We start from the raw sequence: 27,892 nt of genomic DNA, 5'->3' as shown, positions 1-27,892 counted from the left end.
AGCTCTCCACCTGTCAACACCCCCCCCCCCATATTTGCCCCTCAGCCTGCAATGTCTGTGTGTCATCCCAAAGACCGTGTTAGGCCTCCCACATGCTGCTGTGAGCGGCAGAGGAAGTGAGAGATGGGGCAGGGGGGCAACCTGGATTTCAGAACCCCAGCAGACGGCCACCCACTTAGCATCACAGGTACCTGAACACCAACTCCAGCCTTTTTCCCTGGCAAACAAAACTCACCAGATCAGGTTCCTGATGGCAGACTGCAGGAGCCACTTGGCGCTGTCAAACCAGCCCGAGTTGGCACTGGTGCCAGTTTGGATCTGGGAGGCATCCTGCACAATGCGGAATTTCAGGAGCCAGCCGGCCACTCAGGGACAGGTTGGAGGGAAATTCACAGCACTACACCAAGTATGAAATCAGACTCAGGTTTTGATTTTCATGTGGTTTAATAAGTTAACAGATTCAGCCATTACACAGCAATAGAATTCTCCTTTGAGATTTACAAAGGTGCAAGAACTTCATTTAGTCATATGTAGTTTTATTTTCATTATTAGCTACACAGTTCCAATTCTTTCCCACCTGAACAATGTGGGGTCAAAATAATCCACCCAGACAGAAAGCATCAAAGTACAAAAGAGCACACACAAGGAAGGGTGTTAATTCAAATTCCGTGTGGGTATTTGGTCCAGTACCTTACAAAGCAAGGAAAGGTGATGTGGAGCAGTCATGCCTGTAGAAGGAGCTGTGAGATCACAAGCACACCTTTGCCACAAGTTTGACCAATGCTGGGACTGTTACTCTACCCCGAGACTCACCGTGACTTTGCAGTAGGGGAGTTGGGATGGAGAGAACAATGCAAAAAGACCACAAACTACAACCCTCCAAACACTCAAGCATCTCCACGGCTACTCAGAAATGACTTCTCTGTAGGTTCAGCAAACAATATCCCAAGAGAAACTACATCATTGCTTTAACAAGAACATTTGCCATATGCCCAGTTCTAATCTAAAAACAGCACTTGCCTGCGGTTGGAAGAAGCTTTCATTACATTCCCCTTCACTGAACTTGCTCTCCACGTAAGTAGTCTCCCCTTGCTCTTCCCCATTTCAGTCAAGCTGCCTAAAACCCCACCCTCAACTGCATAAGCTGCATGAGGGTGCTTGCAGGGCCAGGAATTGGACTTGCTTGCTCAGGTCTGCTCCTGAATAAGTCTGTGCCATAAATGGGTATGAATGCCACAGAAGCTGGTAAGGCCACTCTCCTGTCCCATCTATTGGCATTGTTGTCCCCAGTCACTTTGCACCGCATACTCTATAATTAGAGTATGCTCTTATTATAAGCACGTGCAAATACACATCCATGCACCCAATTCCTCTGGCCTCAGACATCAATCATGTTAAATCCTATGGCACCCTCAGAACACTGAGGTTTTGAGGTTCCCTTCATTTTTCCTGTGTCTGTTTTCCACTGACTCAAGAGAATATCTCTCATGGGCCAACACCGAGGTCTTTGTGGATGATGAGACTCCTAAACCCTTCCCCTAAGCACAGGGAGATTTATCTAGACAGAAATATACTTACAAGCATGATTACAGCTTTCAGCTAGCGTAACTCTATTTTCTTCAGAGAAGTAAAAATACACAGGTAAATTCTAGTAAATCTGTTCAGCCAAAATAGGAAACTAACAAACAAAATCCACCAACAAACATGAAACCCCTAACAAACCAAAAAACCCTCCAAGCAAACCAACACAAACAAAAACCCAAAATGATCTCAACAAAATGCCTACTTTGGCTTCATGTACAAGTCAGTGTTCTGCTTGTGCAGCCAGTAGGAAAACACAGCATCTGGAAAGCAGGCCCTCATATGCAGGTTGAAGCCTCCACGCATTCAAGCCCACTGCTCTGCTGTTCCTCTTCCACCATATATTTGGTGGACCAATTTCACAAGGTGCAAAAAGCGAGCCTACCCTGAGACAACAATCTGCCAACTGCAGATCACTCGAGCTTAAAAATTTTGATGGTGGCCTGTGCCATTCATGGGGTTACTCTGTGGTCCCAAGCATTATGAAATGCCACAGAGCCCACAGCAGCACCAAGGCAAGGGCACAGGTATCTGGAAGAAGTTAAACTGGGAAAGTAGATTTCAAATAGCATTTCTTCTGTCCTCAAGCCAGAAACACAGAATACATTAAATACAAAAGAGGTTTCTTAAAGCAGCTATTCTGTGGGAGGAAATTCCTGGGGACTTAATCTTTGCAGCTTCTGGAGAACCCTGTGTGACGTTCTCTTTCCATCTGAGAAAATTAGGATAGACAGATTATTTCTCACACCAATAACCACACCTCCACCACGAGGCGATTTCATTACCATTCATGCCTTTGAGGAACCAGGAACCTGTGCTCTTAAAGTCAGGATTAAAAAAAAACGGCACCTACTGCCTGGGGGATGAAAACATCTTTGTGGGCCAGAAAGAAAGCCTTGCTCAGATAAGAAGAGGAAAGATCAACACGTTTAATGAGGAGAGTATCAGAACCAAAAAATTTTCGATGCACATAGCAGACCCATACCCTGCTATCCCTCTGTTCTTCAAACAGTACTTTTGACAAACACCCTGAAAACCAGTCTGGACTTATAGAGAATATTCAAAAGAAGACAAAAGGTTACAATAGCACTCCTATGCTGTACAACTTGGAGAAGCAACAAAATGTCAGAAAATACATCTCTTCTAGGAAACACAACCAGATGTAGGACCTAATATTTGAAGATGTGCTCTGCCAGCACTCGACAACATCCCTTTCCTTTGCAAGCCGTTTAACCAGATACTGATTTGCAGCACAATTCACTGCCAGTGGTAAAAAACACTGCTAAAAATTCAAGGGAAGATATGCCCCTACTGGCATGCTTCCCACATACCATTCACTTGGCCAAACACAGTGCAGATGTCTTCTGCCACATCAAGTTCAAAATCAAAAACCGTATCTCCACTGCAAGTCACTGGCGGGCATAGCCTGGAGCCAACAAACCAGGAACAAAACAGGAAAGCCACAGATGTATGACAGGAACTGCCCATTTAACATAGCTAGAAAGGGTCCCCAAGGCCAGTGAGTAACTTGAGCTTCTGCTTAACTCCCTTTTCTATCACCTCCTCCTACAAGCCAGACCAAAATATGCTGGTCAAGAATCTAGGTATGTGTTTGTCAGACAGAAACCTTGCCTTTTCTGCCTCCAGTCTACAGTGACAAGGATAACATTGGCTAGCCCTCACAGTCTTCCTTGTGTCCATGAGACTCAGATCCCTGATTCCGAAGAACGGTGAACGGTGTTCACCTCCAGCCACTCCACACCAAGACAGCTCAAGCTCTTACAGTTTAAAGAAAAGAACACAGGACTATCAAATGAGACTCATGGTAGGTCCTTGACTAACCCACAATTGAAATGCCACAGGCTCTTCTGCTCAAACCAGCATTTCTAGTGCAAGGCTTCACAGTCTCGTGCCAGAGAAGTGGTGCTGTCTGGACTCAAATCTTCATGGTTTAGTACCTTGAGATGGTGTCCTAATGAATAAATAAAATCCAAAAATGGAACATAAAGTATGTCATAGCTACAAGTCATAGAGGGGATGGTGCGAGAGAGAGTACCAAATTGAAACCGAACTCCGAGACTTTGAGAACAAGGGTGTGTCAGACTGCATGTGACAGCACTGCACCAACCCAGCAAAAGAAGGTGTGATGTGAAATCTGTGGTTGGATTGCTATAGGCAAGCTACAGATGGTCAAGTTCTAATGGCACTGTAGCGCAAACCAGTCACTGACATCAAGGAAAATCATTCTCGGCGAGAAACAGCGAGTTCTCTGTCATCCATAGTGCATGGAAGTGCAAACAAAGCCACAGTGCATGCGGACAAGGAACAAAGAAACAAAGGATAAAAGACCCGACAGAGTTTGTGGACAACAAAGACTCCCAGACCAAAACAGATGTAGAGGTTCCTGGTCAGCCAGCTGAACCAATATGATTTTTCAGATTCATACATGCCCAATCACGTGAGGAATCAGCAGGAAAAACAGCCAAGAGTCCCTCCTGCTAGCACACACAGGCACTTTCAGTTACAACCCTCGGTAACTCTGGCCTTCCCCACCTGTACAAATTCGAAGAAACAGCCACCTGTAAATCCTTTTGCAGCAGCACACCAAACACATTCTGGTCCTTGGAAATGGTACACGGCAGCAGTATCAGCAAGCTAGGGTTTGTCCTTCCAAGAAACACATTTTACCTGTGCCATCAAGAGAACTGCTTTTTCAGTTGGCAGCATCCTGTACAAGGAAGGACAGCAGACACTACCACAGGAGATACTCTGATGGAAGAGCAGAACTAGAGAATAGAGTCAGGCCTAGGAAAACCTCTTCCGTGAGGTATTTCCTCCCCTCAGTCCTACCTCCTTAGCTCAACAACCCACAGGATAGCAGGAGGTTTCTCTCAAACCAGGCATGTTGACAGGACATGAGTGTTTCTCCAAAGAGCATTGTTATGTGCTATCTGAAGGGAACTTCTGGGGATATTATAGATAAAATGTGTATGGACCAGGAGACCGGACAACTGTTTACCCAGAAGGACAGTGTCCTCCTGCACAGGGATTTTATGTCTCCCCCTGCCCACTTCTCCCTCTCTGCAAGTACCTGCTGCAGAAATGTCCTCTGTTTGAACAGAGGGGTCCGTGTTTGCGAGAAGAAAGGAAATACCAAATACAATCCAGAAAGATTCCCTCTACTAAAGGAAACCTATCAGTGACAATATATAAACTCTTGCCTCTTTCTGCCATGTGCAAGCCCCTTCAGTCTCCCCATTAGACTGCCCTTCACTACATTGCTTGCCTTATTCCTTGCCATCCATCCCCAGCATGGTGCCAGTCCTTGGCATGAGAACCATGACAGCACGAGACTGGACACTCGGCAGGTCTGGAAGACAGTCTGGCAGCCCTTTGGGAACATCCCCAACCACCCCCAAGAGCAAGGGAATAGCTGGTGTGTGCACTCAGTACAGGCCCTTCCCTATTCAAGAACACAGATGTGGAAGGAGTGTTGTGTCACGGGGTGGCTGCACAGGGTGGCAGAACCGACAGCACTGACCGGGCATTCTTGCGAAGGCTCAGGCTTCCGTGAAAACTTGTACAGTAGTTAAAACTTCCTTCTTCTTAGAGACTTCTTCCTTCACCAACAGAGCACAGAAAACAGGGGTTCCTCAGAGCTGTCTGAACCAGACACTGTTCCAATGGCAGAGCCAGGTGGAGGACCACAACTTCGACAGCTGACAGCTGTCTTCTGAGAACTCACAGCTCAGGAACACATCACCCTGCAGCACACCTCAAGTTACAGCCTCTGCACCAAGCACAAGCAATAATAGTGTTTAGATCATCAGTGACTGCGTCATTCTCTGCCACTAGAAGACTGAATGAGGCTACATGTCACACTTCTTGGTCCTATAGCTAACCCAGTAGTTTCTTGATTTTAACTCTGAAGGTTGCCACTTGACAGACCTGCCCCCCGTTTCCATGAGGCACCTGATGACACACACAGAGTCATTTCTGCAGTTCCTGGAACCCCCAGGGGGATTAGCATGCCACCTGGATTTTCTGGGAGAGCACAGTAGGGTGCAACAAGCAGAGAAGGCTAAGCCAAGGCAGCCAAACAACCTAAGTCCTGGGTTTGCCACCTCCGCTCCCCAAACGGCATAAAGCACTGGGGTGTCTTCCCTCAGCCAAGGTTGGAAAGAACTGGACTTCAAGTCACAGATACCATGGAGTGGGAAGACAAGAGACTAGAAAACAATCTCTGAGAAGTCTTTCCAATGGGCTTCTCCCTCCTTCAGTTTTCACCAGCTGTTGTGTTGTCACTACCTTTGGGTTTGGATTTAGACTTGAAGGAGAAGCGTTTGATGAGGCGGTGAGAGAAGCTACCAGTTTTCTTTCTGGTGGTGGAGTTGGCAGTGACATTGGACAAGTCATCGTGTGACTGGCTCAGGCCTGCTTCCTTCTGCTTGCTCCTTCTCCGGAAGATGAGCTTGGTACCGCTCCGAAGAAAGCTAACTGCAGAGACAGGAAGGAGACAGAAACCATGATAGTGTCTTGGACTGCCAAGTTTCAGGGACAGTAACACACCCAGCCATTCTCAGCTATACAGCAGTCCTCTTCCACACTGAGAGGCAGAAGTACGCAGCAGGTTGGCTAATCCCAGCTTCCCAAGGCAAAGTCTCAGCTGACGATAGACTGCAACACCAACAAGCTGCCTCACTAAACATTCCATCCCATCTCCCCTCTGCATAAAATTCCTTTTACACAATATCCTCCTCTCAGTGGAAGCGTGCAGCATTTCAAATGACAACCAAGACTCACATGAATGGAAAACAAGTGAGATCATCTGAACCTGAAGACCCTGAGAGGAACATACAAGATGGAAAAAGCCTCTCAGATCAGCCTGTCTCAAGGGCACAGGGATTAACATTGTCCCCTGCGCCCGGAACAACTGCCTGCATTTTCATGACGTGCCCAGTCTAGAGGCAAATAATGCCAACGGCTCCTTATGACTCCCACAAGCAGGAGAAGGTGGAGATGCCAATTGCTTTCAACCTCAAATGGATCAGAAAGACAAGATACAAAACCTGCAGGCCATATAACACTACAATGGTATTTCCTACAGATGGGGTTTGCTTTCCATTTTCCCTCTGTTCCCCCCCCACCAGCTCTCTTGGGAATCTGGGTCACACACCCTTCTACCCACTGACATTCAAAAAAGGGGCCTCCGCAGCCCAAATCATACCTAGTTGTAACAGGGTACAACTCCCCAAAATTTGTCCCACTCTAATAGTCTGAGTAATCAAGACTTTGATTTGCATTTCTTTACATAAGTTGGTAGCAGAAAAATCCAAGGTGCACCATCCACCTGACAAATGTGTGGAAAGGCCAGGACAGCAGCTAGGTTGAGGCAGCCCACTCCATCATTTAAAAGAAGTGAGTTTGTGTGAACATCTTACATTACGACAGGTCAGAGGCACTGGCTGCTTTGATACTAACAGGGAAAGAAGGAGGGCAATCAAGGCCCGTACAATCTACATTGCTGGGCGGCCTCCATGTCCACACCACAGGTGGCCAAATTCAGAGGATGAATCATTATTTACGGGCATGTGCCTGATTTGTGGACCTGGAGACCAGGGAGAGAAAAGGGGTTTTCTATAATACACAGAATGTGCAGGGTTCCCATCTAAGAGAGCACAGAAACTTGAAAGGCTACAGGAATCAGACACCTGCAAATGAAGGCCGTTCAAATCACTTCAGTGGAAAAACCACAAGACAAAGGCAGGCTCTTCCCAGCTCAATCAGAAGCTGCTCTTTGCTATGCTAAAAGGTGGCTGCAGACCCCATGCTCGGGTGTGGAACCTGGATGTCACTCTGTCCTCATGTACAGCTAATGCTATGGGTCATGTTAGCTACCCTACCTAACAGTTCATGCTTACCTTTGTGATCTTTCAAGCTCCTTGTCTCAAGGGCTCCTGTGGAGCCAGTTTCAGACTCAACATCTTCCACGGATGGTCTTTCAGAGACATCTGATCGCGTTGTCTCATCCAGCTCCTGACTGTCCCTTTGACCCAATGGCAACGCTTCCAGTGGCCGCGACAATTCAGTAAAATCGTGCATCTGGTCAGCTGTGCTGTCTGCCTCAGAGTCCCCATACGCTGTGGCCTCCAGGGATGCAGCATAACCCAGAGAAAGTGCCATTTCGTCTTGAGCAATAGGTACCTGAAGGGGGGTTAGAGGGGCAGACAGACATGAACACAGGATCAAAAGAATTCCACTCATCTGCCTACTTCCATCTATACCTACATATGGGTGGCCCAGTTCAGATCATCAGTGCCAGATGGCACCAATGGACAATTGCCACTCTTTGGCTGAAATATACTGGAATGTGATTACAAGGCATTCTGCTGCACATCCTTTACTCCCGCAGCAAAGTTCAGGGAGAACTCCTTATATTCTCCACAAGGTTCAAAACCAGTTACGGCAACCACATCCCTTTCTGCAGCTGCTCATTGTGAACTCCCACTGGCAGCTGCCCTTTAATGCTCACTGGGAAGCAGCTAAAGGTTGTGAACTCCTATTGGCAAGGAACCTTTTAATGCTCACTGGAAAGCAGCTAAAGGTTTCTGATGAGCCAGTCATCCATGCTTCCCACACCGGTCCCTACAGGACAGGTTAGTTTCATACACACATCCCTATAAGCAACCACCCAGACTGGAAATGCAGCTCCTAACTACCAGAGACCTTGGACACTCCTGAGATGATCAGTGTACTACGTTTTGTCGGTGTCTTCTTGGTGGTCTTGTTATTCGTCTCAGTTAGCTGCCTGATTGCCGTCTCAGCCACTGGATCCAAGCCATTGGGCAAATGGCTATCCCCTGAGCACAAGAAAAATACCAATGCTTGGAGTACCAACCTTCAGCAGAGGCAAAACATCACTTTCTGACTGCAATGCTTGCAATAGGCAACTTACATGCACACGAATGCATGTAAGTTCCCCCACCCAAAGTCTATTATAGACTTGTCCAAATAAACAAAATGAAGGAAGCTCTGTAGAGGTAGCCCTTGGCTTTTTCAGGTACCTGAAAGGTTTCATTTCCCACCAGGCATATAATTAAAATACACCTCCCCTTCCCCGCACCACTCAACAAAGACTTCCAAAGACTCCCAATAGTTTGCTTTGGCAGCAAACTGTCAAAAGAGCTGCAGTGCTCCGTTCTAGACACAATCAGAGCCCCAAGTGCAGGGTGACCAAAGTTGTTTGGGTCCGGATAGCCTGGAAAGTTCTCGTCAAGCAAGGAAACACTCATAGTCCCTGACTGGATGGTCAAAGGGGAATGTCTTTTACCTGCCCACACACCACCACCACCAGCCTTCTGCCCCCACCTTCACTCAGGCACTTGGACATTCTCTGAAGCAGAAAATGCAAGCAAGTTCAGGGAACCGCACTCAGACTGCCACTTTATAAAACAGGCTAAGGAACACAGTTATTTCAGTAAGAGCCTCAAATTTCCAAGCACTTACGGCTACTGCCGGGCAAGTGGCCGTGAGGACGGCCAGTCTCCAAGAGCACTGTTGTCTTTTCAGTCACTTCCACTTTGGAAGGCGACCTCGATGGTGAATCTTCACAGCAAAAGAAACACCGAGATACCAGTAAATGGAGATGAAGCTTACACTACTACATTATCATATTGTGCCCCCTACACAACCCCCAAAAGCCTCAAGTGAGCATTTGGAGAGCCTGCAAGGCAGCTCTGTAAGGCTTTGTGGCAGCAAGAAGCCCACTGGGAAAAAAATCAGCATCACTGAATGTTTTGGGTTGGAAGGGACCTGAAAACCACCTAGTTCCAACCAGACTGCCATTAGACCAGGTTGCTCCAAGCCCCATTCAGCCTGCTCTTGAACACTTCCAGAGACAGGGCAGCTACAGCTTTCCTGGGCAACCTGTGCCAGTAATTCAGCACCCTCAGAGGGAAAAATTTCTTCCTAATGGCTAATATAAATCTACCCTCCTTCAGCTTAAAGCCATTCCCCTTGCCTTATCACTGCATGCCCTTGTAAAAAAACCACTCTTCAGCCTTCCTACAAGCCCCCTTTTAGGTACTGGAAGGCTGCTTGCTGTAATGTTTCCCCAGAGCCTTCTCCTCTCTGGCCTAAACAGCTTCAAACTCTCTCAGCCTTTCTTCACAGGGAGGTGTTCCAGGTATGTGACCAACTTAGCGGTCCTCCTCTGGACTCACTCCAACAGGTCCATATCTTTCATGTGCTGGGGGGCCTCAAGGCTGGACACAGTACTCAAGGCAGAGTCTCACAAGAGCAGAGCAGAGGGGGAGAATCACCTCTCTCGGCCTGCTGGCCACACCTTCTTTGATGTAGCCCAGGATATGGTTGCCCTTCTGGGCTGCAAGTCCTGTGAAGCTGACGCACAGCAATACTTCATTCTTGTAATTTCCCAGCCCTGCCTCTTGGAATATCCAGCACCACATTCACCAGGATGCCAGACCACAAGCAGCAACAACCCCTAGGAAGCCAGATCAACATGCTTTTGGCTCCACAATCGGTATGTTCAGCCTAACTTTTTTAGCAGTGAAGAAACTAGAGAAAGCTTGGCTAAACACTTAGCCTGACATCACGCACAGGTTATTTGGCAGCATACGCATTAGACATCCCACCACCAAAAGGGTGTGTGAAAGGCTCATCCCTCCCTCACCTCCTCCAGACACACAACTGCAATTCTCTACCCTAGGGCTACACAAGAGTTTCCAACGAAGGTTCTAGGGGAATAGCATGGATGCCTGTGTTCTGACCCACACACATAAAGCAATACATCAAGCGTGAGCCTGCCATATCCAGGTGTGATGGCTAAACAGTTTTGCTACTGCCTTCATGAGCAGCCATGGAAATATTGCAGCTAAGTCTGTGCTGCCATAGGAGCCACCTGTACAATAAACCTGCTGCTGTGCAGCCTCACCCAGTTTGCAGTCTGCCTTGGGCCGGGACTGAATTGTGGTGACAGTAGTCACAATGGTGCCGTCAGGCATGATGGTCCGGTCCATCTCCACCTTCTTAGTGGGGGTGATGCTGGTTCTCAGAGATGTGGCATGTGGAGCATTCAGAGATGCAGGAGACTCCTGGAACAGCAGCTAAAAGCAGTAAAGCACTGATCAGAGAGGCACTCTTCTTCCCAGATGGAAAGGCAGGCATGTTTGGGCAACAAAAGCTGCAGCTCTGTGTACCAAGGAGCCATTCCCAGTACAGTATAAGTTCAACAGCGAGAGGCTCAGGGACCAAGGGGCAGGTGACATCCACCCCCCTCCATGGCACAAGGGTCTGCTAGCCCTCTGTGCCGAGCTCAGGCCCAAACACGCGTGTCTCCAGCTAGAGGCTCACATTATGAACTCTTCCAGAGCATGCATGTATGCACAGCTTGTGGGATCATGAGCTCACCTCCACTGTAATGGTAGCTTCAGATGTCAGTGACTGTCCAGCTCCCGGGGCCAGTGAGCAGACCTGTCTCCCAGATGGCTGCTTGTCCAAAGAATCTATCAAAAGTGTGGCATATGCCAGCAGCACATCTGCAAGAAGGAAGAGCAAAAATAAAACACTTCACATGACCTCAGCACCTCAGACATCTCCAATGTAATCCCCGCTTTTGGGAAGCAGCACAATAGGTCAACACAGCACAGTGCCACAACTCCATTAACTCCCAAGAGAGGGAGAAGGGGCAAGCAATGCTCTTCCGCTCCTCTTTAACAATTCAGGATTCAACTCCCTTAAAAAGACGACCACTGTGTGGCCTCCATCAAAAATAGATGCTGTAGTTAAGTCCCCAACTGAGTACAAAAGAACAGTTAAGAGCCTTATGCAAAGCTCTCCTAATACAAGAGGCAAAATCCTGCATGCTTCTGCCTGCTTCAGAATGCAGACAGGCAGGCCACAGGAACCTCCTGATTCAAGGTCAGACCCAGACCATTTTGGCAGAAGAACAAAATGAGTTACTTCACAGAGTCACAGAAGCTCACATAAAGCTAAATATGAAAAATCCTTTGCAGAACTCATCACACATACCAACAGAGAACTACCATGAGCTTAAAGCACAGGGAGTCCCTTAGGCATTTTTGCCTCCCAGTCTTAAAACCCATCTTAGGGTTGTTCGTACTCACTTCCCCCTCCATCGCTGCTCCTCAGCACCTGTAGTTTCAGTTCTTTGCTTCTAGGTCCCAACTCCCTGTTGAAACCGAAGAGGGGCTGGTGTTAGGCAATCTTTTTTTAAGTGGCCATGGAGCACACAACCTCATTCTGTATCTTCCCTCCCTCAAATCTCACCCTTTCTAAAGTTTCAGTAGCATGCACTACCATGGAGGACATGACTAGAGTACCAAATGACAAAAAGGAGAATTCTGGTTTGCGTGCCCTGCACAGCTGTGTAGGTTGACAGTGGAAGTTGAGAGGGCAGTGCCTCTGAAAGGCTGTTTATGCTACATCCTATTGCACCTGCTGCACCTACATTTAGCACTTCTGCCCACCCAGGGAAGCGAGAAAGATGTATGCAAGCTGGGGCCAAATGCCCCAATCAGCAGTCTGGCACAGGGGCAGCATAAACAGACATTGCCCTCTGGCACAGACTTCATCTCTGCACCGTGCACATCACTTACTGCAGCATGGTAATGATACCCAGACATCGTGCCGGTCTGCCTACACTGCTCCAGCCAGAAAGAGAACAAACACTTACAGAAAGAACTCGTCATTCCACTCCATCTCTCCATCAGCACCGACACTGCCACTTATCACTGGCCTCGTCCACTTCTGCTGTGGGGGGCTGTCTAGCTCTGCCACACAGCGTATCTCCCCAACTCCTACAAGAGAGACAGAGGGCACACGTGCACTCATCAACAAGAGGCAGTGGTTTGTCACACACACACCCCTCTTTTCCATTCAAACCCACCCAAAACATCCACTTGCTCCAATCTCACCACCTGCATGCTTGCCCCCGTGGATCAGCAATGTTTTCATGCTTACCTCCCTTTCCCTGGCAGCCCAAGTTCAGCACTCGAAGATTCCGGAGCAACAGCTTAGAACCCAGAGGGGCTGCTGCTACTCTGGACGGGCACTCTTGAGTCAACTTATTGCTGGGTACCTGAGGAATGAGAGCGAGACCATTACCTTTATCATTCACTCACCAGGAGACAGCATCAAGAGGCATCGTCCTTGTATCTATTAAGTAGCTCCTCACACCAACACAGGGGAATACCTGCAAGGCCATCAAGGGATGCTGCAGGTTTCCCAGGCCATTGACCTCCAGTGGACCCTAATGTTATTTCAGATGGGAAGTTTAAGGCAGACAGAGAAGGCGACAGGCAAGAAGAAGCTTGCTGGCTACTAGACAGTCAACTGATGATGACAAACCATGGGACATTCCATGTCTGCAAATGCTGCCTTGGAGAGAGCCCTCGTGTTCAGAGCAAGACCAACCGCCAAAAACAGATGTATCTCAGGCAGTCCAGCTCCACAAGGATGTGACCAACAACCAGCATTCAAGAAAAAAGGTGGAAGGAGTTGCCCTTGGGAGCAATTTCTAATTATCCCTAAGCACCACATTGCAGTACCCAAACCCCTATGATAGTGCAGACCAGAACTCGGCTGTCACCCAGAAGTGAAACTCAAGCCCTGGATCCTGCCTGAGTCTCAGCCCTCAGAAGTGTCTTGGGTTAGGGTTGTGCCTGTGTTTGGGGCACAAGAATGACACAAGAAGAGTGACTTACTTCACTGGCTCCAGCAGTACAGGCCACCAAATTCACCATCATGGCTGGCTTCGTGCTGACAATGGTATCCTCGACCAGATCCTTTATAGTGGACAAATCTGCTCTCCCTTCATCCTTCTCTCCGTAAATCAAGGGGAAATGCAGGAATGTCATTAAAAAATGGACACATTTACAGCTCCACCTGCCTCTCATGCCTCTAATATACTACACAGTCATTCTCCCAGTAATAACCTCCCAAACACTCTTCCCATATTCCATACTAGCTCTCCTCAGAGCTTAAAGCTTCTGTGTAGCAGCTGCAGGCAAATGCAAGCTTTCTAAATGAGACAAACTAAGTCTCTACTTCTGTAGTTTAGCTGGTGTAAATTTTTACAATACAGATTTTATAGTTTGTCACATGCTTACCACCTCAGGAAATGGTGCCACCACACTTTTGGGAAAACAGTCGAATTCCTAGAACTACTCAGTATAAAGTAACAAAGGTGTCAATAGAACAACAAATCAACCAACCTATCTGGATCACAGAAGTGCAAGCACACCCACATTCTGTTCATTAAACCTCTAACCCAGGGATTCCCCACATTAATCTCCTACTTTTAATTAATCCCTTCAAAAAAACCCAATCAAACTTAACCAACACAACAACAACAACAACAAACAAACACCTCACACAAAGAAAGAGCGGCAACCCAGCTCGTTTTGCAGCTCTACATGTGACAACAGCAGGAGGAACCAACATAGACAGAAAGCCTTCAACAGATACTGGTGCCACTTCAGCCCTCTTGAGGATGCCGCTTTGACACAGTTGAGCTAGTACTGATTCCAGGATGAAAGAATCCTCTCCACTGCCCTAAAGGGCCATGGCAGTGAGCTGCCAACCCTTCTCCTCCACAGCAGCCCACTTTCTAGCTGTTTCTGCTCCTTTCTCCACTCACAGTCAGCCTCCCACTGTTAGCCACTCACCTCAGGAAGCCCAAGTCGTGGAAGAACAAAAAGGTCCAAGTCTGGTCTGTCTTTGAATGTCCATGACACCAGGAGACCCTCATTCTGTATCTCCTCCAAGTGGATCTCCACCTGGCCCAGAACAAATATCCATAGTTGGAAACAGTTTCTGCTTACATTAGGTGATTTTTGCCCCATTCCAAATTCAGCAATTGAAAGGCCCTCACACCAGGGCAACAGTAAAAAACAGAACATAGGAACGCAAGTGCTCCCAGGCCTACAGGATGAAGCAGCTGTAGAAGCTCCATGGCGAGATCTGGCTCCCACACTGCGACTGGATGCCCAGGCACCACCAGAGGGAAAAATTATCCATTTTTTCTTTCACTGAAGAAAAAGCCTGCAGAGTACAATCCACAAGTGCCCAACTGGGCACCAACACATAGGATATTTACTGAGTTACATCACTTAGGCATTGCCAAATGTAAACGCAACCATTTATAAGTTAGCAGCACATCTCTACAAGATGATCCTCAGGTTGAAGACCCACCTGGGTCACCAACAGTCTGCAACAACAAACTAGAATATACAATATCCTGTAGTTTAGCTGAAGTTAAGAATTTGCACACCCATGTACCCATAAAAGCATCACTAATGTGACAGACAGAGGCAGAACCACACACGAACGGAACTGAACTGACCTGAGAGCTCTACTAAAAACTGGGTAATAGAATTCAGTACAGTTCTCAATTACCAGGTTGACATTTACTGACAACACAGAAGGTCATCAGACAAAAGCAACATATATGAGACACAGTGGCCATATAAGTAACCAACAAGAGGTGTGCCAGAATGGACAGGGCACAGGGCACAATTGGGAACACAGTACTTGAAGTATTCCAAAAAACAGGCAGGCATGTGGTAATCTAACCTGCATTTCATAAAACAGCAGCAGCAAGACCTCAATTAGAATACTATATGCAACTCCTTTACACGAACAATCAACCCAAAACTTCACCAGATGCAGACAAGGAGACCTAGAAAATGCCAATGAGTAGGGGAGCAATTGGATGAGATGTGAAAAAGGGGACTTTTCAGAAATTAAAAGCAATTGCAGTTGCTGCCCATAACTAGACTGGCAGCAGGCACACTACATGCTAAAGAGAGAGAGGAGCTCTCTGGAGCTCTGGATTTCTGGAGATGACCACAGAACAGTGGTACAAAATCAAACTGGAATAACCTGATAAAAGTATGCTGAAAATTGTAATAAAGCTTCTGAGAGCAAAAAGTTCAAGAACAAGCTTGAAACTGTCTGCAACAGCATGGGATTAGCTTCTGCTACCACTGAGTTACTTCTAATTTTGCCATGTCTATCTTTTCTTTTTTTTTTTTTTTTTTTTTTGTGCACATATGAGCACACTACCTCCAAGCAAGATACCATCTCCAGCATCATGTCCTTCATCATGATGGAAAACCATATTCCAAAGAATCAAATCCAGCCAGAAAGTAACTATGGAGTTACCACCTGTTGTGATTTCAGAGCTTCTTTGCTGGAATAAGCATCTCCGATATCCAACACACAGGAAAAGCTGCACTGTGCTCTTGTGAACTTAATGAGGGGAACTGACAAGCAAACTACTCCTCACCATAGATTTCTTTTTCTCACCCACTACCAGGACACCATACTTTTACATAGCCTTTCCCCTCCCATACCTTTCCCCTTCCACTATGCCACAAGGGGAATTGAATTCTCTGAACTTCTCACTTCTTAAATACCCACTTGAAAGCAGTATATAGAATGAAGCCATGTCTCAAAACTTTCTGAAATTTCTTACAGCTATGTTTCATAGCCAAAATCTGCATATGAAGACTCAGAAAACAAGACTCGGCATGCAGATGGGGAATATTTGCTACCTCACCAAATGTTAGTGACAGCACACCGCTTCTCCCAGCCCAATGAGGCCTTTATTTGCACTTTGAATCAGGTCCTCCTTCCTCGATCAGCGTGGGACTAAATGGAGGAGGGAGGTCAATGTTTAACTTTTTGTAATCCTTACCTGAGCCTGCAGCACAGCCAAAGTGACATGATACGTGTCCACAGAAACAGCAACTGGGGACTGCTGCGTAACAGAGACAGGGAATTTCACAGCTTCAGCTGACAGATGGCACCACAGCACCTAAAAAGAAAAGGAAAAGATGAGTTTATATCCCGGCAAGAGGCTGCTGTGTTGTTCTCACCAAGTTCAAAGCTGCAAACCTGCAACTTCAGACCCTGTGCTGTGACAAGAGCACTCCTCTGCTCTCCACAGTAGAACCCTGATGTTTGGGTTCAGCCTTCACACATCCCGGCTCCACCAACATATCTTCTCTCACAGAGCTTACTTTTGCAAGCTCCAGAGCCTCCAAACAGGAGACAGGCCTCCAAATTCCTCCAAAGAGACCTCACACAAAACTTCCCTGGTTCCACCATCTCCATCAGAAAGGCTTCAGCAGCGTCTGCAGAACACACCATCACACCAAACTGCACAGTTTAGAACAGCAAAGCCTTACCATGCTGTGGTCCGACTGTCCCTTGCATGTCACACAACTTATATTGGCAGCTTGTGGTAACTGAGGACCCTCTTCAAATGTGATCTGCACTGAACTCTGCAAAGAGAAAACTGTTAGTTCTCAGTAATCAGAGCCAACCTGATAGTTCCAAAGAGGATGAATGATGTGGGGTCCCAGAGACACTCCAGCCAGCATCCAGAACTACCGCACACTATAATTCTACCCGCCTCGACTTGTCTATACAGAGAAAGGAAACAAGGTGTCCAGCTGAAGCTTAAATTCAGATACGAAGCACCTCCAGGAAAGCCCAAATCTCATCCAGAATCTCACACAAGCAAAGTCCTCCAGGATAACTCCCAGACCTCACTTCAGAAAACAGCTTTTAGACCCAGCAACTCACTGAGGCAATGCTACTCCACACAAGGAGCAGCTGCAGCAGGAACTGAAGTGGGGCCTTCTGGGGCCTCCATGCCAATTCAGCCACCAGCTAATCTTCCCTTTACAGGAGTCCTAAATTCTAGAACTTATACATTCAGGTCATTTTGTGATAATGTGAGTAATTCAACACATGACAGAAAAGCACAGCATATCAGATATGGGAAACTGGTGACACTCTGACTATTGCATTGTGATAAGAGGGGCATGGAAGCAGAGGGTGAGTTTCTACAGAAGGAGCACTATGCCCAGTGGGGGAAGGCACTTCACGTTGAATCCAGCCTAGAATTTGTCACTCATTCAAAAAGGGAGATACTTTTCCTATCTTGCTGGAAAACTCAAAAACAAGTTTGCATTATGTTTTTCAGGACTTTAACTACCTACACAACTTAACAGAAAGGAAACTCTTTCCCACTTATACGACTGAAAAAAAAAGGGGATATTGCAATAAACTTTGAACTTCTTTGGACCACAGTTTCTGTAGGTATTAAGTCCCTGCCTTGCAGGCAACACAAGCTATAATGGAATTATTTCCATATGGAATCATCAAGGCGTACTCTCCTTCACGAACTTCAAAACTGCAGATAATACAATGGCAATAATGGGAGAATAAAGAAAATAAATACCAGAAAATTCCGAAGAGATTGCTGCGGAAAATCAGAGTGACTACAGTATTGCCCCAACCCGCGTTAAACGATGCGTGGTAACGCGCTCCGCCCTTTCCGTGCTCGCACTGCTCCCACGCAGGCCGAACTGAGCCGTCCGCAAGGTGCCTACCGGCTCCTCCGGCCGGAGCGCCGTGAGGGCAACGGCTGTCCCGGCACCCGCGAACAAAGAGCAGGCGGGTCGGCCCGCCTCACCTCGCTGCCGCTCCCCGCGCTCCCCGGCTCGTGCCCTGCCGTACCCCGTGCCGGCGCGCCTGGCTGTTGAGAGCTCGCACCCAAGCTCGCTGCCACTGCTCCCGTAGGGACCTCAGGGCGAGAAGGGCCGCGAGCAGCGCCCGGGCCCCGGCCTCCTCCCCCGCCGCTCCGCGACGCCGTAGTGCTCGCAGGGCCGTGGACCGCCAGTACTGGAGCAGCCAGGCCGCCACGGTGAGCAGCGAGGCGGCAAAGAGCAGCACTAGCGCGGCCCAGCCCAGGTCTGGCCCCATGGCACAGAGCGCGGGGCTCACGGCAGCGCGGCGGGCATGGCGGGCGGGCCGCGGCGTTGCCCCGCTCGCGGCACCGGGTGCACGTGGCCCCGCCGCAGCCCCGCGGCACCGCACGCGCACCCGCCGCCGCCTCTTTCCTTCCGGCGCGGCGGAGCGCGCGCGCCCCCCGCGGCCCGGCGGCGCCGCCCGAGCCGCGGCGCACACCCTGCCCGCTGCTCCGCCCCGGGCCTGCGTGCAGGCCGTGGTACCCGGTCTGAACGGCCCGGAAACCTCACGGCTGCTGCCGCGGGTCTTCTCTTCTGGGGGAATGAAATAGGAGCACAGCCGCAATCTGAAAGCCCAAGTCCCCACCGGCTTTCCGAGCTTCGATTAACGACGCTTTTCTCCTTCACGTCACGCTTTTTTCTGATGGGAGTCACTGCCCCGTTCCCACCAGGCACGCAGGACACAGCATATCCTTTCCGTTCGCCTGCTCGCGATTGTGCCACTCTCGCCGTGGTGGGCAAGTAACACGAGTTTTAATCACCTCCCGACAGCCTAACCCAAAGTAGCAGCGGCTCTGGCCAGATATGCTCCCCTGCACCTCTGTGCTGTGCTTTCGTCCCCGGCGGTACCGTGTGCCCGCCTCAAAGTTGTTATAAAGTTTACAAAATCACTTTTGTATATGAGCAACAGACAGCAGAGCAGAGGTGGCCTCTCAACACAGCAGCAGCTCCTTAGGTGGCCATAAAGCCATCAGAAAAATCAGACAAAGCCATCAGAAACCATTTCAGGTTGCCATACAGCTGCAGGGCACGTAAAAGTTCTTCTTACTGCTACCGGAATTTCTGCTACGTCTCCCCCTCCGCTCATCGACTGACACCTGAACGAACAGAACAGTGAATGGACACTGAGCCTATCCTGCCTTCCCCTCCCCACCCCCCAAAAATGCCCCGAGGGCCCATCACCAGTTACAGATTTCCTGACAATCAAAAATCTCCAGTAAGGTATTTTACTGAATTTTCCCGACATCTGAGGAAACACGTGGGGAAACGAACCCAACGGCCGCTCACTTTTCTGATCTCGCGCATTCGGCACCCGGGTAACACGCCTCGCCACCCCGCCTGCCGGCGGTGACTGCGCTGGCCGGGACTCGCCCGCAAGCGCGGATCCCCAGACCTGGGCAAAAGGCGGTTCCGGCTGGGAGGCGGCGGAGCCGTCGCTCATTCAGCGCGGCCGCGGTCCCGGCCGCCCGCCCTCCTCTGGGACTCACTCGCATCCCGCATGGGAGGAAGTGACGTACCAATAAAGAACGGGAGGGGGGGGGGCAGGGTGGCCATGGCGGTTGTGGGCATTGCGGGGCGGAGTCCGTGGGCCGTCCCTGGGCGAGTGCTGCTCCCGGCGCAGAGTTTCGGAGGAACCTCGCGGAGGAGGAGAAGCACCGCGAACCTGAGCACCGGGGACAAACCCCTCCCATACACCCTCAGCGCAGCGGAAACCGCTACCGATCCCGGCCGTCCTGCGAGCAGAGCTCCGTGCCGGCAGGAGGCTCATGCCAGGGCCAAAGATGGCGCCCCCGCCCCCGATAGGCCGCGACGGCCCCGCGCATCCGGCGCCGCCCGCGTAACGCCCGGCCGGGAAGGCGGTGGGCAGCGCCCCCGCCCGGCCTCGCTCCGTGCCCTTGGCAGGGGCAGCGCCCGCCGCGGCCATGGCGGCCTGGCCCACTGTGCCCCTCCTCATCAACCTCGGCGGGTCGCTGCTGGGCTTCGCGGCCACGCTCACGCTGATTCCGGCCTTCACGGACCACTTCCTCGCCGCGCGGCTCTTCGGGGAGGACCTCAACAAGACCTCAAGGCGGCCCGTGTGAGTAGCGCTGCCCCAGGGAGGTGCCCCGCGGGGCCGGCCCAGGCACGGCTGACTCCCCCCGCTCTACCTTCCAGCCCCGAAGCACAGGGCGTGATCAGCGGTGCCGTGTTCCTGATCATCCTCTTCTGCTTCATCCCCGTGCCCTTCCTGAGATGTTTTGTGGAGGAGCAGTGCGCGGCCTTTCCTCACGACGAGGTGAGGTTCGTCTAGTGCTGCAAGCGTGGCAGGCAGGGGCAGGGAGTGGCCACTGGTGACCGGGGTCTTGTTCTCTGTCCTGCAGTTCGTGGAGCTCATCGGTTCGCTCCTTGCCATCTGCTGCATGATTTTCCTGGGCTTTGCAGATGATGTTCTGAACCTGCGCTGGCGCCACAAGTTGCTTCTTCCTACCATGGCTTCCCTCCCACTGCTCATGGTTTACTTCACCAACTTTGGGAACACGACCATTGTGGTGCCTAAGCCCTTCCGGGTGCTGCTGGGCATGCACTTGGACCTGGGTAAGTTTATGAATCACCAGAAGCTGTCATCCATGTGGCAAGGGATCACATGGAGCACTTCTTACTGCAGAGGGAGCAGACTAAGGATTTGCTTAAGTAATCAGTAAGAGAGTGGCAGTCCACCCACTAAACATTAGGCTGAAAAGAACATCCAGAAACCCAGTGCACATTCAGGTGTGCATAGACAGACGCCAGTCATTTTCCCATGATCCTGGCAATACAGCTGAGTAGTGGGGCACACAGCACATGGCTGATAACATCAGAATGTTAGAGAGACAGAAACAGCACTACAGTTGGCCACCATGTCACTGCAGTTTGTCACAGTACATGTAGACATGACAGCCAGCTTGTAAGAGAGGAAGCAATCTTATTTGTAAGCTACCACTATCAAAACTCACTGAGATTGTTAGGTAATAGGTTGTTGTATAAAGCAAGAAGTGAGAGCTTCAGTGAATTGGTCTAGGGCCTGCTTTGCCTCCAAATACTGATGCATTTGGCTTGCTCTGCTCTGCAGGTATCCTCTACTATGTGTACATGGGTATGCTAGCAGTGTTCTGCACTAACGCCATCAACATTCTTGCTGGAATTAATGGAATTGAAGCAGGACAGTCGCTGGTGATAGCTGCTTCCATTATCATATTCAATATTGTAGAGCTAAACGGTAAGGAAAATAACAAACCTTTGTGAGCACAAAAAGCAAAGGGTGATTGAATTTTAGATTTCGGTAGCTGGTATTACTAAAAATGAACCAGTCTTGTCTTATCACAAACACATGTTTTTCTTTTTTCTATAGGGGATTATCAAGATGATCACATTTTTTCTCTCTACTTCATGATTCCCTTTTTTTTTACCACACTGGGCCTATTTTACTACAACTGGTAAGAGGACAGACATTCAGAATTTGTTTGGAAGCATCCTTTCCCTCTAGTTTCTCCCTTTTTGAATGAACAAAACCACTTAACCACCTCCAGGTGTGGAACGCTGGAGTGTAGAGAGGTTTCTTGCCAGATCCAAGAACACAAAGCATGGATTGTTTTGTATTAAAACAATTGTGGTCACACCAGCTCACCCAGACATGCAGAATACACTGTCTCCTGTGCCTCACTGGCTGGCTTTTCATACAATATTCTCCACAAGTCAGGTGGTGGGTCCCAGTCCTGCAATTCTTAGAATAAATACCTACAATTGTTTTTACTGCGTAGATCTGCTGCAGATCTCCATTGGCCCCTGACCTGCAATGTGGGCACACGTTCAGTGGTTATAAATAGTCATTTTTGAGGCAATAGCAGTCATGTCAGACCTTTGCTTTTCTGCTCCATGGATTACAGGTACCCATCTCGAGTGTTTGTTGGGGATACCTTCTGCTACTTTGCTGGCATGACCTTTGCTGTGGTGGGGATCTTGGGACACTTCAGCAAAACAATGCTGCTTTTTTTCATCCCACAAGTACTCAACTTCCTCTATTCATTGCCTCAACTCTTCCACGTCATTCCTTGTCCCCGTCACCGGCTACCGAGGTAATGTACCAAGTGACCTATAGTGGTACTACAGGTTGTGTCTTTTACCTCCAACACCAGCTGAGAAAGGTGGTGGAAGGTGCTCTTTTTAAAAGCCGTCCAAGTATGCTTTTTCTTTAAAAGACAGCAGCTCACTCTGCTAGCTACAGTCAGATCATACAGTAGAGGTTTCTCAAAGAAGTGCACTTCTCTGACCAGCCCACCCCTCAGATACAGAATGATTTTTAACAAGGTTAGAACATAATGATTCCAACCTACAAGATCGAGAGAAATTGACACAGGCTGCTTTTAATACTGCGGTAGTGGAATCTGCTAAGATTTCATAGTAACAAGCATTCTGTAGCACTATGCCACATCAGCAGTTCTCTCTGCAGATGTTAGATTCTTCTGTTTTATTCTTTAAACTACACAGCATATATTGGGGGTGCAATAGGAAGGAGTCTTCTCTGCCCCACTTGAGGGGCTAGATACTAGCAGCTGGTTTTAAGTGCATCAGGTTATTCCTGTTTCTTCCACCACTGGATTTCTTTCTCAGCTGTGGATCGAAGTCTGCTTACAAAGTGATCTATCTCCTTGTTGCATCTGGACTAATTTTAAATGTTTCTTTTAGGCTTAATCCTAGTACAGGCAGGTTGGAGATGAGCTACTCCAAATTCAAAACTAAGAGCCTCTCTGCCCTGGGAACAAGCATTCTGAAGGTAATTTGTGGAAAACATTCAAAATTCAGGTGCATTTTGAGGCAGTCATCAAGTGAAAGAGAAACAGGGTGGGAGAAAATGCAGAACTTCAGGGTTCAATAGTTACTGAAGAAAGTCTGTTACCATCCCTCCCAGTCACTTGATTGTGTTAAAAATCAGTCTTTCAGAATAACCACACATAGAAGTACCCCAGGACCATCATAAGTCTGTCCTCCCTTTTCGGTAAGACCACAACCAGGATATCAGGGCTGGTGCAGCAAAAGGGGTCTTGAGCAAGATTAGCCAGTGAACACCAAACATACCTGGTGAAATAGCGTCCAATATTTCTTTCCTCAGGTAGTCAAGATCTTGCACGTAGTAGATGTGAGGAGTGGAACAGATGAAGATGGCGAATACACTGAATGCAATAATATGACACTTATTAATTTTGTCATAAAGCTGATCGGACCCACCCACGAGCGAAATCTCACTCTTCTGTTGCTACTCATTCAGGTCAGACAAAGGGTTCCGCCAGTAGAAAGATTTACTCTGCAATAGAAACAGATCCAAGTCAGTATCAAGAGAGCTTTAAGGGGAAACTAAAATATCGTGCTCTTCACACAAAGTGCAGTCGAGCTGTGGAGCTTGAGGAGAATAAGAGGTTTACACACTTCAAGGGGGGAAGAAATCCACACACACCTCCCTGTTCAATTGAGAGCTTATAAAAAAAGTCAGAAGCTTAGCTTAAGAAGATTCCCAAGGCACGAATCATTGGTTGCAAGAAAAACGTGAGCACAGCAGAGTGCCTTGCCGTATCATTGACTCAAGACAGCCTTTTGGTACGTTCCTGTTTTTCAGTAATACAAAATAACAGTCTCACAGTTGTCACCAGCAAGTGGACTTGCATAAGGATGGCATGTGGCTCAGCAGTCTCTCAGTCTGAGGGGCATGCGGGAGCATTTTGAAGCCACTTGAAGTATAAGGATATGCTTCACAGATCCTGCCACTACCTCTATTCAGCATGTGAATTCTCGAGCATAGTGTAGTGAAAACACTGCTTTTTGAAAGGCTTGCATTGGTTAACTGCCCACAATAAAATCCTTCTGTTCATCTTCAGATTTAAGATAAGGGATTCTTACTAGGAAAGAGACACTTAGCCAGAGTCCAATTTGAGAGGGAGAGCTTGCAACGAAAGCCTGTTGAGGGCTTAGGCAGATGACATTGGAGATGGGAGAAGACAGGAAGTAGATAGCACTTATCTTGATCCCAGTCACAGCAGAGAAGTCCTGATAGCACCTTATTGTAAGGATACTGAATTTCAGCTTTGACATAAGGTATTTTCCATTACAAACCACGGGGTTTATGTTAAAATAACATAAAATTTATGTTAAAATTCCTTAAGGGGGAAGGAGTTATTCTCAAACTCTTATCTCATGCACATATTCTTAGAATGTGACTGTGCGCAGGCACAATGAAAAATCTCCCACTGATACCTAAAATCATTAGAGAAAGAAACAATGTCTTTGGATAGACTTCTGCGACTTCCTATACCAAAAAAAGTAGTCTTTAGTTGCTATTTTATGAAATGAGGCATGCTGGAAAGCTTAGTAAATCCATTTGGAAAGGAGGAATCTGACAGCCTGTAAACCATTTGACAGTATGTTTCTGTTATGTGTCTGATTTTTACCTAGGTCCTTGGCAGCACGATTGCATTTTCGATCCGGTACCAACTAGTGCGCTTGTTTTATGATGTCTGACTGGACTGTCAGGAGTGAGGGAAAGAGTTCTACCTGGCAGTCCATTTTATCCAGTTGCTTGACCAACTGATGATTCAACTGATGTTGCTCCCACCCTCTGGGAACCTCAGAATACCTGTCAAAACACAAGCAACTGCTTTGCGTGGGCTAGTTTTGAACCGGGATGTTCTTTGTGCACCAAAGGCTTTTGTCCAATTCTGTGACAGAAAAGATTCACTACTACTCGGACATCATTGTTACTAGGAATACCTTTTAGAAGGGAAGCAAATGACAGCACTTAGGGAAAGTGGGAAAGGTGGAATCTCTATACGTCTAACAAAGACTACTGTTCACCAAGAGAGAAAACAGCAACTTTAATTTCTGTGAGCAGAATAAGTAAACCAGACTCCATTCCTGGCTTCTCCAATCCTGTTTTTGGTCCATGGACACAGAATGACATGTTATAACCCGTACTCAAAACTAAGAGTACTCCAAGAATAAAATAATTCATGGTACCCTTTCCCCTGCAGTGGTTTGCCTTGACAACATTGACATGCAGTGAAACTAGGTTGTGTGATACATCTCTAGCTTTCTACCCTGTTAGGCAGCTGATCATTTCTGCAGTGGACACTCCCTCTTTTTTTATGGCTACTGGGAATGTTCCTGCTGATAAGCTTTTAATTCTGAATACCTTTATAGTCTGCCTTCCTCCCTGGAAGAGGACATGCCTGAAACAGACTAGCAGAGTAAGGATCACTATGTCCTTGTTTTAACAGGGCATCAGTAAGGTCCTTTTATTAATGCGGAACTATAACTGCTGACTGCCAATCCCTTTTCTTCAAATACAAACAATTATTTATAGAGCAGTATTTAGCACCATAGTTCAACACAGAATTGCTACCTACCTGACAGAAAAACATAGCACAGGCATTGGAGTACCAGGTTATAGTCTTTGCAAGTGCAGTGGTAGTGAAAGTGAAATAATGCAACAGCAGAAACAGGGATGCTGAGGTGGCTAAGAGAAGAAATTGCCAGGCCCAGTACACCAATAGATGCAAGGGCAACGGACCTCCCCACACCCAAGTCCAGCTAGTAACATTGGAATATATTACCAGAAGGCAAAAATGCCTGTGTCCAGCAGCACTGTTCAACACAGAAAACACACAGCATTCAAGTACGAATGGTATGAGTGCCTGAATCCTCTTCCTCCTCTCCAGCCAATCAGTTTGTAAGTCTGCTAATACAGTACATTCATTAACACATACACACAAACATCATGAAGTCATTCAGTACCTGGCCTTAAACAGTCTGTCCAGTAACCAGTTGCTGGATTTCCTGGCATCAGGGCGTATGAACAGAGAAATTAATCTCCCTGCTAGCTCATCTAGGAATGTGGCCTTCCAATAGGTATTTCTCAGGCAGCCACTCCATTTTTCTCAGTAAACTGGCTCAGCCCTACCTCCAGTAAGCATCCTGCTGACCCTGATCTCTCCCGTACCTGGTCGTGGGCTCCAAAGCCCATTCTCCTACTTGCTCTGTAGTCTGGCTCCTTCGCTAGGGATCACACGCGCTTGCATTCCACCTAGCCCTGGACCCTCCTTGCATGTGCTGAAGTCTTTCCATTTGCTGGAACCACTGGCTGCTCTGATCTGTGTCCTAACATCAGTTGCTGGCACTTAGACCTCCAGAGGCACACAGCATAGACAGTCTGCTCACTCTGGGGAAAAAAAACCATACATAACATATGGGTTAAGTAAGACAGCACAGACTGCAGAGATAATTCTTACTGATCAGCAACATTTTAAAACATTACCACTTCCTTCACTTTTATTTTTCCTTCAGTGTTTCCATGGGTTTTTTTCCTCCTCATTCACTTTGACTCCTCACTCTCCTTTGGTGCTTCTCTTAATATACCCATATTAGGAACTCATATCGCACACATTCCCAGAATTCCCTGAAAAGGATCTCATGGTAGGCTTTTTCACATCCCTAACTGCTCTTCCCCCAATGTGCTGCCCTAACGCAAATGGCCCTACAGACAGGGATGCCTCTCAGTCTGTAGGCACCCCGGGAGCCCCTCTACCTCGCTCTGGGTGAAAGCCAGGCCCAGACAAGGGACCAGGCCCAGGGACTGACTCCAGCCCTCATAAAGCACTGTGCGCCTGGCCAGGCGGCACGAAGGGCTCTCTGGGATTGGCGTCCCCCCGCAGTGGGCGGGCCGGCACCGCGCATCTCGCTGGGCCGGCGAAAGGGCCCCACCGATAACCTGGGCGTGGTTTAAATTTGGCGCCTCGCTGGCTGATTGGTCGGGCCCCGCCCAACACATTCAGAGCAAACGCGCTGGTATCACACAAGTGACCAGTCAGCAAAAAGCTTCTTTCGGCAAACGCACCAATAGCTAGGGGCGGTGGCGCTGTCCAATGAGCTGGACTCTACTTGGCGGGAGGTTATAAAAATGCCGGGCGCGCCACCTCCAGTCGTATCGGTTCAGCAGCGGAGTGAGACGCCATGTCTGGCCGTGGCAAGAGCGGCGGTAAGGCCCGTGCTAAGGCCAAGTCTCGCTCGTCCCGGGCTGGGCTGCAGTTTCCGGTAGGGCGCGTTCACCGACTGCTGCGGCGCGGGCACTACGCGGAGCGGGTGGGAGCTGGTGCGCCCGTCTATCTGGCGGCCGTGCTCGAGTACCTGACCGCTGAGATCCTGGAGCTCGCGGGCAACGCGGCACGCGACAACAAGAAGACGCGCATCATCCCCCGTCACCTGCAACTAGCGGTGCGCAACGACGAGGAGCTCAACAAGCTGTTGGGCGGCGTTACCATCGCGCAGGGCGGCGTCTTGCCCAATATTCAGGCCGTTCTGCTGCCCAAGAAGACCAGCAAGAGGGGCAGTGGGCAGCAGTCGCAGGAGTACTAGGCAGGCCGGCCCTCCCGGCCCAACTCAAAGGCCCTTTTCAGGGCCACCCCATTGCTCACCGGGAGAGCTGCGATCCGCGGAGGAGGGAAGGGGACGAGAGGCGTGGCCGGCTGTGGCAGCGGGGGGCGGGGAGGAGAGAAGCGGCCCGGGACCCGTCAAAAACTGAGCGTGAGAGCTGCTCCGTAAGGACCCGTTATTTTAACTCTTACCTACCTCTGGTACATTCAGTGGACGTTGCCTAGAAAATAAAACTATAAAACTGCATTATTTACGAAACAGCACCCCAAGACGGTGCCGTTACAGTGTTTCTGCAA

The 27,892-nt window shown here is 48.7% G+C and overlaps 3 protein-coding genes across 11 annotated transcripts; 2 read left to right on the top strand and 1 right to left on the bottom strand.

The window, feature by feature from the left end:
- Nucleotides 1-425: 425 nt before the first annotated feature.
- C2CD2L (C2CD2 like) lies at nucleotides 426-23,381 on the bottom strand. 7 transcript variants are annotated; one of them, XM_058041379.1, is made up of 14 exons: nucleotides 23,256-23,381; nucleotides 16,815-16,910; nucleotides 16,322-16,441; nucleotides 14,289-14,399; nucleotides 13,326-13,442; nucleotides 12,583-12,700; nucleotides 12,296-12,419; nucleotides 11,727-11,791; nucleotides 11,011-11,138; nucleotides 10,535-10,706; nucleotides 9,088-9,186; nucleotides 8,308-8,441; nucleotides 7,503-7,785; nucleotides 426-6,078 (listed from the first exon to the last, which is right to left on the bottom strand). In XM_058041379.1, exons 2-14 carry the CDS (start codon nucleotides 16,815-16,817, stop codon nucleotides 5,858-5,860), a joined length of 1,695 nt encoding a protein of 564 aa, XP_057897362.1. In that variant the 5' UTR covers nucleotides 16,818-16,910; nucleotides 23,256-23,381; the 3' UTR covers nucleotides 426-5,857. The 7 variants fall into 7 exon arrangements, with proteins under 7 accessions (XP_057897362.1, XP_057897361.1, XP_057897360.1 ...); XM_058041378.1 differs by lacking the exon at nucleotides 23,256-23,381 and adding an exon at nucleotides 19,452-19,626; XM_058041377.1 differs by lacking the exon at nucleotides 23,256-23,381 and adding an exon at nucleotides 19,558-19,626.
- On the top strand, nucleotides 19,663-25,188 carry DPAGT1 (dolichyl-phosphate N-acetylglucosaminephosphotransferase 1). Of its 3 annotated transcripts, XM_058041382.1 has the most exons (9): nucleotides 20,021-20,241; nucleotides 20,319-20,439; nucleotides 20,525-20,738; nucleotides 21,253-21,399; nucleotides 21,532-21,616; nucleotides 22,067-22,255; nucleotides 22,866-22,953; nucleotides 23,290-23,445; nucleotides 24,624-25,188. In XM_058041382.1, exons 1-9 carry the CDS (start codon nucleotides 20,087-20,089, stop codon nucleotides 24,687-24,689), a joined length of 1,221 nt encoding a protein of 406 aa, XP_057897365.1. In that variant the 5' UTR covers nucleotides 20,021-20,086; the 3' UTR covers nucleotides 24,690-25,188. The 3 variants fall into 3 exon arrangements, with proteins under 3 accessions (XP_057897363.1, XP_057897364.1, XP_057897365.1); XM_058041380.1 differs by having other exon boundaries at nucleotides 19,663-20,439; XM_058041381.1 differs by lacking the exon at nucleotides 23,290-23,445 and having other exon boundaries at nucleotides 19,663-20,439.
- A 1,877-nt stretch (nucleotides 25,189-27,065) lies between these two features.
- On the top strand, nucleotides 27,066-27,695 carry LOC131093950 (histone H2A). Its single transcript, XM_058041383.1, has one exon. It carries the CDS (start codon nucleotides 27,177-27,179, stop codon nucleotides 27,576-27,578), a length of 402 nt encoding a protein of 133 aa, XP_057897366.1. The 5' UTR covers nucleotides 27,066-27,176; the 3' UTR covers nucleotides 27,579-27,695.
- Nucleotides 27,696-27,892: the final 197 nt, after the last annotated feature.

This window comes from Melospiza georgiana, chromosome 27 (assembly GCF_028018845.1).
Source record: "Melospiza georgiana isolate bMelGeo1 chromosome 27, bMelGeo1.pri, whole genome shotgun sequence".
NCBI classification, from domain to species: Eukaryota; Metazoa; Chordata; class Aves; order Passeriformes; family Passerellidae; genus Melospiza; species Melospiza georgiana.
This window is presented reverse-complemented; position numbering and strand designations above follow the sequence as displayed.